The sequence below is a fragment of the Notothenia rossii genome, assembly GCF_949606895.1.
Source record: "Notothenia rossii genome assembly, chromosome: 2".
Classification (NCBI taxonomy): Eukaryota; Metazoa; Chordata; class Actinopteri; order Perciformes; family Nototheniidae; genus Notothenia; species Notothenia rossii.
The window spans coordinates 86,815,937-86,827,537 of record NC_136904.1 but is presented as its reverse complement, the minus strand read 5'-3'; the positions used below and the strand labels follow the sequence as shown (position 1 = coordinate 86,827,537).

The 11,601-nt window shown below is 40.1% G+C and overlaps 1 protein-coding gene across 2 annotated transcripts in view; it reads left to right on the top strand.

Moving 5' to 3' along the window:
• Positions 1-2,052: 2,052 nt before the first annotated feature.
• The window catches only part of pou2f1b (POU class 2 homeobox 1b), a gene marked incomplete at its 5' end in the record, with an annotated part of 26,400 nt that continues 16,851 nt past the window's right edge, over positions 2,053-11,601 (top strand). Inside the window, 5 exons of one of the 2 annotated variants that reach the window (XM_079662458.1) lie at positions 2,053-2,098; positions 9,383-9,448; positions 10,048-10,127; positions 10,499-10,585; positions 10,819-10,914. In XM_079662458.1, coding sequence (XP_079518584.1) covers positions 2,053-2,098; positions 9,383-9,448; positions 10,048-10,127; positions 10,499-10,585; positions 10,819-10,914 — 375 coding nt within the window. The remainder of the gene's footprint in view (positions 2,099-9,382; positions 9,449-10,047; positions 10,128-10,498; positions 10,586-10,818; positions 10,915-11,601) is intronic. The other variant, XM_079662459.1, reaches the window with a different exon arrangement.

Sequence of the window (11,601 nt, the reverse complement as noted above, 5' to 3'; positions counted from 1 at the left end):
TTTTTTGGCCAAATAGGTTTTAAATTAGGAGGAGTATGCCTCAGTGTTTGTTGTATGCAATAAAGATATTAAGATGACAAAAAAGAAAATGAACGGTCAAAAAAATTAAACATACCGAATAATATTCAGTCAGAATATCAAGAAGATACTAAAACAATACGAAAATATGTTCAATATGTCATGCAGGATGTTAAAAAATATAGATATTTATACGGAAAACATCTTGGTTGGTCAATCAAAAGACTACACAAAACATTTGATCACACTTAATTTACAGTTGTACAGGTTTAGATATTGTGTCTATTTTTCCTGCTGTTACAGGTACCATTTTCTTTCAATCAATTCAGCGTTTGAAAATTAATTAGCAGACTCTCTCGAGCTGAGCACGGCAGATTAACCTTTTGAAGGCCCCGGGGAAAACGTTATCATTCGGGCCCCTATTAACCCCTCTGAGCGCTGTGTTTGTACACTGTGGCCTTCCATTAAGTACACTGCACAAAACTTCACTATAGACCGATTCATAATCTTATACTGGGACCGGCAACAGGTTTTCTATGAGTAATTTTTATATTTATGTTATGGACTTTTGCATTAATGAATATATATGTGAGGAGCACAAGCAAAACACAGGTGCAGGCCTTTACAATGCACGTAACACCTGTGACCTGTTTATTAATCTGCACACATGGTGGGAGAATAAAGGAAGTAGATGTAATGTAATGGGTTATTTTGGTATATCTGTGCAGATTAATGTGCAAAATGGAGGAAGTGGCGGGGATAAAAGGAAATGTGTCCCCACTTCGCATCCCTTCATATTAGAGAAGTGACATTTCCCTTTTCTGGTCAAGGAGAGGTCATGGACATGTGTGACTATTGTTTAATTTTTTCTTCTCTTTCCAGGGTGGATGTTTAACAATATTAATTGGTTGCTGGACATCTATGAGCATGCAGTATATCCATACTAAGATTGTAAGATTTCAACATTAAACAGAAATGTTTGACCTTGATTGGGCTACAGCAATTATTCTAAACCGCATTGTGCTTTTTGTATTAAGCACTTTTTGGAAATAACCTTTCAAAATCACTGTCCAACAACAATTGCTGTTGCACCTAGATTTCAAGTCAGTTTTTATGCATCTTGAGGAATACTGCTATTTGGATATACAATTAGCTTGTGTTCTGTTTTTCATGTCTGAATGTCTGCATCACAATCATAGATAAAGATAATGACACACATACAAGGTACAAGGGTTTTTGATGTACGCATTTTGAGATGTTTAGTTAAGTTAGTATATAGACAACTTGATTTCAAGCTCCAAATAAAGCTCCTATCAGTGTTGTTATGCATCATGCATGTGTAACTTTGCATGTATACTTTCTTTTTGGTAAAGATTAGCTTATAACCTTTCCTGGCTTTAATATTATATCTGACTTTAACAGAATACCAGGTTATGTCAATTCAATGTAGGCCTATGTCTCTAAAAAAAAACGTCTTTAAAAGTTGTTAAAGTTTTAGTTGGCTTTATTGTTATTGCCAAAGACAAACAGAAGGCTTCATGTGCACTGTATTGCAGATCCGCCCATCCATGACCTTTTCAGTGCAAATTCATAGTGCAAGAAGAGCTGATTATTTAGATATGTAAATAAGCAACAGAGAATAACACCCCACACACACTCCACTCAAGTATGCATGTTCCTATACACGTGTGAGCAAATTTTGCATGTGAAGATTGGCTGTTTTGGCTCCAAAATATTTAAATATGATTTGCAATGAGAACTTGTACCCGTACTGCAATTGTTCTTATGGTAGGCCTACTCAGATACTTTACTTTTTTACTTTTCAGATAGCCTACTATTCTCAATGCAGTACTTTTACTTTAAATGTTGTATCTTCAGTGTGGGGTACTTTTTGTGTGCGTGTGTGTGTGTGTGTGTGTGCGTGTGTGTGTGTGCGCGCGCGCGTGTGTTTGTGTGGGTGTGTGTTTGTCTGTGTGTGTGTATGGCGCTGCTGCTGGTAGGCTCAGCGCTGGGATTTCGGGTTAAATATTCAAAATGGCGGACGGAGGAGCAGCGAGTCAAGATGAGAGTTCAGGACCAGGTAATGATTACAGCATTTTACATATTCATACTCATATTCAAACTGTGATACTCACAATCTGTGATAAACGGAGTGCAGATGAATTGCAGATGGATTTAGGAAGGAGGATGATATTCAGATATATTGCAGTTTAACACACAGTAATTTGACAGAGGAGGAAACGAGCTATAGCAGTGCGACGGTAAAATTACATGGAAACATGCCTCCCCCCTTTGTGTGATTAGACGGCCGTACGTCCCTACATATTCATACCTCTGTCGACAAATACAATTTAGCATATTTTATTAGTAATCGCCGAAGAGCCTCTGGTTTCATATATGACATATTTAGACTGTTTTCTCTCTCGCAATCTGATGGAAATGAGGATGCTAGCAGGCTAACGTTAGCTCGGTTGCTAACGGTTGGCTTTGTGTTGATGGGAGGATGCTAGCAGGCTAACGTTAGCTCGAATGCTAACGCTTGGCTTTGTGTTGATGGGGAGGTTTTGATCCGGGTTTGCATATTCATTTCTCCAGTGATTCAGTGGCTGTTTGTTTTCAACTGGAGGGAATAAATTAAAAAAAGGATCGAACATGTGTTTTTTGTTGTTGTTGTTGATTACACGATGTCAGCTCGGTGTGGTTGAGCTCGACCTGTTTTTAGCTTTTTTTAAAGCAGTTTTTGCCCTCAGTCTTTTGTGTGCTCGGCGCAGCCTGTTGTGTTATTCATGCGGGCCTGCCGGAGCCCCAGAGCGGACTAAAGCATGTCCCATCGACCGACGAGGAACCGGAGCTTATGCTGCGTATGCGGCACAATAACCAGCATGTCAACAGAACACATACTATCAATATTTACTTAACTGCTTGTAAAATGTGGCTTCGTCTGTTAAAACGCTGGTTCTCATCGCAACGGCTAACTGGCTACCTCCTCTAACTTGGTCCAGTCGTTTAGCAGCTAACTTGCCTTGAGTCTAAATCAACTACAAATAAAACCAATTCTCCTTGTTAGCTTTTTAAAAACGATGTTATTAGGGTTGCTCTGTAGTGTTTCTCACCTTGCTAGAGTTTAAGTTGCTAGTAGTTTGTTTGAAGTTGGGCCGTACACTTCTTCACGTGAAGTGGGAGTAACGTTATTTTGGAGGTTAACTGTAAATCCATCGCATTAGAATATTTAATTTATTTTCCTACAACTTTTCACTGCTTTTGACTGTGCAGTTTTTAAGAAGTGCGTCTTTTATGATAAGATGCCCAATTTTATTTTTCGAAAAATTTAAAACACACTTGCATATCATCTGGTTATAAATAAGCATTTCGAAGAGGTACACAAATGAAAACCCTTCTTTTTTTGGGGGGGAAACCTAAAGGTAAAAGTGAGGGTGACGCAGATAATCTACAGAATGAGGGGCTTTCAGTAAAGAGTAGGCAGGGGGGAGGTTATGGTTGGCGGATGCAAATGCCTTTATAATACATACACATGCTTTCAAATATTCAGGATAATAATAATTGTGGAGCTAATGGAAGCAAAAGTTGGAGATTTTCTGGTCTGCCCCTCGTTGTTTCAGTAGTTTTGACCGAGTGTGTCTGCTGAAAACAAAGGTTGTACCTGTGTATCCCCCCCAAGGCACAGGGAGGGGTATGAGGCCCACTTCCGGAAAGCCACAATAATAACAGGCACTCACTATTCACTCTGCCGGTTTCATGGCCGGGCAAGACACAGCTTGATGGCCCTTTTTTTTCTTTCTTTGTGTAGTTCACTTTGCCATTTACTTCGTTTTTAAAGAAGCAGTGTTTTGTTGCAACTCTACAGGGGATGGGCTTTTCCATTTTAAGATAAGACAAACCTTTTATTACAGAGAGAATGTGGTTGTTACAGCAGCAAAAAGACAACACCGGTACATATAAAGTGAAACAATAAGAGGCAAATGTAAAACATATAAAAGTAAACATTTAACCATAAGAGGTATATAATATACACAACTAGGTTGTTACAGAGATAGGGCATGGCTTTGGCAGAGAACTCTATCTGGCCATGATAATTAAAGTAAAAAAGTATTAGTTTCATGAAAATCAGGCCTGTAGTTAATCCATAATATACCTGACAAACATGCGAAGCGAACAAAAAAACCCATTACCTTCTTTGTAGATGTAATATGTAAAAGAGTACAAGATAAAACACAATAATGATGTAGTACTGCAGTATACGTAAACATTTTACTCCACAGTTAAGATTATCTTTACACAAAAGGCAGCTCTAAAGGCGTCCTTACCAAATAGTGATTCAACAGTAATAATTGGCTCAAACAATGTTGTTTATTTTTCTCTGTTGTAATCTTTTACGAATATAGTTTATGCAGTTGCGACAGACCTGCCTATGCAATTTAAAACATGATTAAATGGAACTGCAGTTTCATATGTTTTAATAATAGCAATCAACTTTATGTCTCATGCCCTACGGGTGTTTAAGATTGCATTTCTCTAGTAATACGAATCACATTCAAATATTTATTCATACCCTGTCTGCATTTTTCTGACACATCACAAGATACATTTGTAAAGTCTAAACTTTAGTAACAACAGTATCACATTACAGGCCATTTTATGATATGCTATATGTTACTAGACAGTCATGATGGTTCTAAACGATTAGTTGATAAATAAAGAAAACGCATTTCTTTTTATTGTGAATTTAATAGTTTTAGATATTTTCAAGCCATTCTGATTTCAGCCTCTCAAATCAGCAGGATTCCTACTTTTCTTTGTTATTATGTTAGTGTGAATACAATATTTTGGGTAGCCTTTTAGTCAAATAAAACAAGACACTTTTAAAGATGACATGTTTGGCTCTCTTAGGTTAAGTTGTGATTGCCATTTTAAAATCAACAGATCCAATCGAAAATGAAAATAATTGATAGTTGCATGCGTAGGCATGATACTAAATGTATTTCCCATATTCAAAGCCATATTGGCATATCAGGAATTACTTCCACTCTGGAAAAAGTGTTATTAAACTGGGCTACTTTAAAGAACAGACGAGAAATAATTCTGTCATCCTCACACTTAGGCTACTTTTCTCATTTAATCAGTTTTTCAGTTCCACCCTCATTGTAGCCTTGTAGTTCCATCATGAATATTCATTGATGTAAACACAGTTGTTATGAATAATGCATAATTTGAGTAATAAATTCAGGACATGCCGTCTCAAAGTACAGAGAAGGCCTCCATGAAGGCTACAGTCAGACAAGTTTTCCACTGTGGAGGAAGAAATCATAACTAATCAGAGCTGTGTGTTGTGCTCTAGACAGATAACGGCTTGTTCCTGGTGATCTGTAGTAAAGTGCCGAAATGAGAGAAGATTTGCCTTTTTTCCGAAAAGTAAAAACGTACTTACATGTCTGGTTATATGAAAGTATTTGGAAGAGCTACATACAACCTTTTTTATTTAGGAAAAACATATAGGTACAAGTGAGGGTACAGCAGATAATCTACAAATTGGGCTTTCAGGAACAGTAGACAGAGGGGAGCTTATGATTGGTCGACGCATTCCAAGCAACAATTGGCATGTTGTTCCTGATGACTCTCGTGTTTCTGTCATTATTTAGATCACTGGAAAACATTTGCCAGAATTTCATGAAATGCCTTTATGTTTCAGACACATGCTTTACATATATTCAGCATAATAAGAATTGTGGAGCTGATGAAGTGAAAGTTGGTGATTTTTCCAGTAGACAGCGTAAGAGTGTATGGTAAAAATATTACAAGAAAGTGTTCATACACCAAACAAATATCCAGCAGTTTATGCTAATAATATCACTTTCTTAGGTTTGTGAATATACGTGCAAATTCAGCCTCTGCCTGGGCTATTTTGAAGTAGTTGAATATCCCCACCACCACCCTCCAGAAACTTTCATTTAATTAAGTTAGATTGAATTTTCCACAAAGTCTATAGACAGTTGGCTAATGACCACCCAAGAGATACCGCAGGAGCTTACAGTGGTGTTAGCCGCATTACCCCTCATCAAATTACACTGCACTGTATTCTGTTCACTTGTGGCCTTAGTCCAGTGGAGCTGCTGTACTATCTGTAGGCACACAACATTTGTTTATTACTTGTAATAAAAGCTATGTTCAATATTCATGTTACTCCAGCTTAAACCATGAATATTTAGGCCGTTTGGTTATTAGGTCCCTTAAATTGAAGGATTATCTGTCGTGATCATACATGCCGATCGTTTCAATTTCTGCTTAGTGTGCCAAGTGGTCTAGGTTTGTAAAAGTGGTCTTTATGTATTCTGAGTTTAAGAGGAGGAATGTAGGTGCTAGGGCTGAATGTGGATGTGCTAATTAAGTTTTGCTCTGTCTCATGTTGAATCTCCGCGCTCACATTAACTGCTCTGCGGTATTCAGCCAGCCTTCCCATATTACAGCGCTAATGAGGTAGCTATTTAAAATTCTCTTCGCAGGATATTTGTGTAATGCATTGTTCCACAGCAGGGTTTTGCAAACCGTTCAACCAAGTAGTGGTACATGTGTTGAAGTGCACCGCTGATGACTGCCTCTGCATTCACATCCCTTTTGTTTATTCATTTGTTGGCATGATATGATTGTTGGAGGGATGCTTTAAAGTCCAGCTGGGTTTTAACCAAACACTGGGATGTTTGAAGAGAACAAGAGGAGAGAGTTGTATAATATAGTGTAGTGTCCATTTGTTGTTAAGGGCTTAAGGGCAAACATGGGTTCTTTTGAAGGAGAAGTTTCTAAATGTGAGGATTAAACAGCTTTACTTTGAAGTATATCTAAGGAAAGTGAATATAGTTGGGTTTTGGACCTTTGATCAAACAAAACAAGGCTTCATCTCGGGTTTTGGTAGGTTCCTGGTGATCTCAACAAAAATTACCAAGAGAATAATGAATATTTTTAAATATTTGTTGTTGCAGCCCTAATCAATAACTATGTTTTTGAGGTTAAAGGAGGATGGACAAAGGGATATAGACACATACATTGGAAACAATACCCACATTTATGTAATTATTTGTAGATCTGTAAAAGTTAGTGGAGAAATGATAGACAGAAAAGTCATCAACAACTAGTGTACTTGCTATCATTATTTTGGCAAAAATATGAATTGGTTTCCGTTTCTCAATTGTGAAGATCGTCTGTGATGACTCGGTGTATGGTTTTGGACTTTTTGTGGTGAAAAACTAGCATTGTTCCCCTGCCTGTATACACGCTGGGGCATGTGTCGCTATTTACTGAAAGGTTATAGACTCAACGACAGGCAGACTAGTTGCAGCACTATTTAGTAATGTTAGATACCATTTGCAACCTGATAAAGCATGTTGAAGGAGGAGTACTTCATACAAAAATAAGGCACTACTGCTTTAGTGATAACTCGTCATAAAAGCACGCTGATGTTTACAAAAAGGCTGAAAACATCACCGAGTGCCTGAAGCCTCGTCCCTCATGCTGTCACCCTGCTGATAAAGGGTCTGTTTGTTTTTCAACGCGATCGTGCCTTCTTGCCGTTGTTCAATCAGGTCAGCATTTAAATGCCTTTCAGCAGGCAGCGGGTTAAGTGAAGAGGTTGATCAGAGCTTTTTGCAGGAGCAGTTGATGTGGATTTAGTTGGTAAGCCCCCTCCCCCTGCAAACCCTAATACATCCATGCATTCCTGTCCAGTCATTCTGATTCACTGGACACCTGTGCCGCTCCATCGCAGGTCTACGTCCCCGCCGTTAAAACTCCTAAAGCATCCTGGAAATGAATTCAAAAGCGCTCCAAAGTGAAATACTAATGGCATGTAAAAGCTAATCTAAATATGCTAATCCCCAAACACTTCATAAACATGGACAGCAACAGCCCGCCACCCACTCTCTGTAGTCGCTCGCTCAGGAATGCTTTAGCCACAGGGGGTCTAGCAGTAATGACAGGCTTGCGGTGGATTAATGTGGAGTTATTTATTTCCGATTGAGCGAGTCCTCCTCCCACTCCTTCCCCAGACCCCCCTTTTTTTGCAGTTAGGCCGATGACTCCTGGAGATACTCCGAACGAGTCTTGGACATTCTTTCAATGCGGTCCGCCTTGCTAACATGTCCTGACCACCGCCGACAGGCCTCACATTGCATTCTGGGATATCTCCGGCCCTTGTACCTGCTCTTAGCTAATTACTTTTTGAGCCGTGCACCCGCTTTATAATTGGTCTTGTGCTGCTGCCTCCCTGCGCTGCGCCAAGTGCTAGTTTGAGCACTTTTTCATTCCCCTCTCTGTGTCGTCCTTATTCCCCTGTTTTTTTATCGTCCTCCAAAAGCCATCCAATTAATATGCTAATGAGATGATAAATATTTATAGGGGTTTAAATTATGCAGAAAGCTTTCAGAGCTCGGTGTGAAATGCGTCGCTCGCAGGACTTCAAAGCCTTGCATTGCTAACGAGGCAGAGGCAGATTTGCATACGGCTTTAATCAGCTGAATACTGATTATGCTTCATTATAGAGCCGGGTGGTGGTGGGGGGGGGGCAGCAGAGTTAGAGGAGGCCGCCGCCAGCTGCACTTGTCGTTTGTTTCATTCCAGCAAGAGGGAGAGGTTGAACTTTTTCATAAGTACAGACAATCTTGGCAAGGGAGAGAGAGAGGGAGGGAAAAGGGAGAGCGGGTGCAAAGTAGGCACTGGTTTGAAAAAAACCGAGAGGGGCAGAGCTATAAGAAAATAAAGAGAGTGCAAAGAGAGAAGCTGTTTGCCTAAACCCTGTTGGCTTTCCCAGTGTGCGTATCCCAGTGTTGTTCAGTGAACCGTGCGGCGGACAGTGCCACTGTGTCTGTAGTCGCCCCGCTTGTATTGAACCCGCTGCTGACCAGTGGAGAGTGAAGAGAGGGAGGAGGAACTCAGAGCCGGACGCCCTGTTGGTGGTGTGTTTGCCCGGCAGAGGCACATTTTCCACGATAGGCTCCGCAACCATGCTGGAAAACACAGGTGGAGCAAGAGCGGGTGAGTTCTTTGGTGCGGTTGTGATGGAGCTCAGCTGGGATTTGTTGTTGGGCGTCCTTATGTGAAACGGCAAAAGGTTGATCTCGCACCACCTTTGCGTTACATTTGACTTGTAAGAGTTTATCGTCAGTCGTTGTGTTGGTCTAGAGTAGTGCCATGTGACAGAAATGTTACTGCAGAGTAGGAATGTCATGCATTTATAGGATGTATATAATCAGGTGACGATGGCACAGGGCTCCTGAAATCATCCAGACATGGTTGTTATGTTTTCACCGGCAGTGGGTGTGAGTTTGTCTCACTGTCTGTCTCTGTCTGGCTCTTCCAGATGCTAAAGTGAATAATCAGTCAGAAACTACTAAATGTGAAATGGAAAGTGGGGACGGGAACACCGGTGAGTGACCTCCAGCTTCTTCCTTTTTCTCTTTTTGTTATTAACTGGATTGAAATGCAGGATATTTACCTCCTCATTCAACAGGTTTCAAACCCACAGCCTAAATTAACATTTTTTCAAAAAGCTGTCCACCTTTTGTATTATTGACTCATTCAAAAGAAAAGACATGGCAGCTTTCCAAAAGCCTTGTTAGCGGTCTTCTTTGTCAAATGAAGTGTTTACCTCACAGAGCAGTTCCCCTCATTTGAATATCACACTAATTAGCTCCGTCGCTGTGCTTCAGTGACTGTGATACGTTTATCAACTCGGAGTGAACACCATTCAGTCATTTCTCATTTGTAGATTCAATTTGTGTCATGTTTAATAATGTCAATATGAATGTGCAAACTCATACTGTTATGTATTTCTCTGTTACTAATTCGGATCACATTTGATGTCATTTTCAAATATTCTTCTGCATTTCCACTGTGGGGTTTTTACTATTCCGTTCCTCTTTTTTGTGTCAAACCAACAACAGCGTACATAAAGTCACCAGTTGGACCACAATCTTCTCTGTTCCTCCGACCGCTCGTTTCATTAACTTAATTTCTTCTCCTCAGGAATCCAAATCAATGGGTTCGACTTTCAGAGGCAGGCGATGCCTCTCACTAACGCACACGCACAAGCCCTCCTCCAACAGGTAACACATCATCACTGTCTTTAAGAAAGTTTTTTAGTTTTTACGTGAAATAATCAGATGTAGTGTTTTAGTGTAGTCGCACATCTTAATTGTAGTTTCACAATGAAATGAGGTGTGATGTTTTCCCAGAGGTTCGCTCCTCTGCACGAGCCAAATGAGCTCATTTAAATGAGCCAGGCTCTGCTTGTGTCGCCTGGCAACACGGCAGATTAATCAACCCTGTATGCTAATTAGCTGCTCTGCGGTTGCTCGGAAACAGATGGCAGAGAATATGCAAATCTATGCAGAATTGACATGCACTGCATAACGGTTATTTTAATTAGCATCTCAACTCTCCCCTCCTTTCCCATTCACTTTTCCTGTCTCTGAAGGCTGCAGCACATTTAAATAGCAACTTTCACAATAACTATTTTATTCAAATTCCTATGCCTGCTCAAAGACTGAAGACTCACTCTCAGGTAGCACAGACATGACATGTTTCATTGTTTTTCAATTGTTGTGCTTTTATTTGATTAAAACTGTTCTTTTGGGTCTGAATTAAACATGCTTTCAAGTGTTTTATATCTTGTTGGTTTTTAATAATAATAACAACAACAACAACAATGATGTTACATTTAAGAGACTACCTCATGCTGTGAACACCTGTAGGAAGATTTCCTCTAAGCCTTCCTCTTTGCTTCACCTCCACTAGTCTAAGTCGGAAGACCCCAGTGCTCTTCCGACCTCCGTCCAGCAGAGCGTTTTGCCTCAAACCCAGCTAGTGTTGGCCGGGGGACAGATTGCAGGAGTAAGTGGCCTTTTGCCTCATTGCTTTGAGTTCAAACATAGTCATACAATTAAACATGGTCAACCCTGGCTGAGAGGCCGGGTGCAAATATGGTTGCTTGCCCTGATTCTGCGCCTGCTTGTTCATCCCATGATTGTGAGGCTACGTCCAAACTCTTCCATTACAGAAAATGGACGGGTGGGTTTGGACATAGTATTGATGTGTTTGTACACTCCATGGTCAGGTTAACCACACGACACATTTCATATCCATCCATGTTCTCCCTGAGGACCTACTGTAGTGAAGCAGCTGCTATGCATGTGGATTTGAGTTTGAACATGACATCAACATTGCACTTTTGCTCCCGCTCAGCTGCATGAGTCCAATCTCCATTTGCCTGTCAGGGCTCATGTTAGTGTTGCTACAATACTGACAGTTTCATGACTTTGATACCTTTTTTGAGAGCAATTCAATTAGAGAACATTTAAGAAACTCTCAAAACGTAAATGTGATTTATTTAGCATGATTTTTCCACTTCAGTAGCATCTGTAAAGGTGTCTGTGTTCATACATATTGGAATAACAAAGCAAAGGAGAAATCCGACTGTGCAGAGCTGCGGTTCATGACGTTAAAGTAGATTTGGCAACAGCATCAAAGGGTTGGAAAACTGAAGCAAAGCATGGATAAATTATGAGAACATTTGATTGA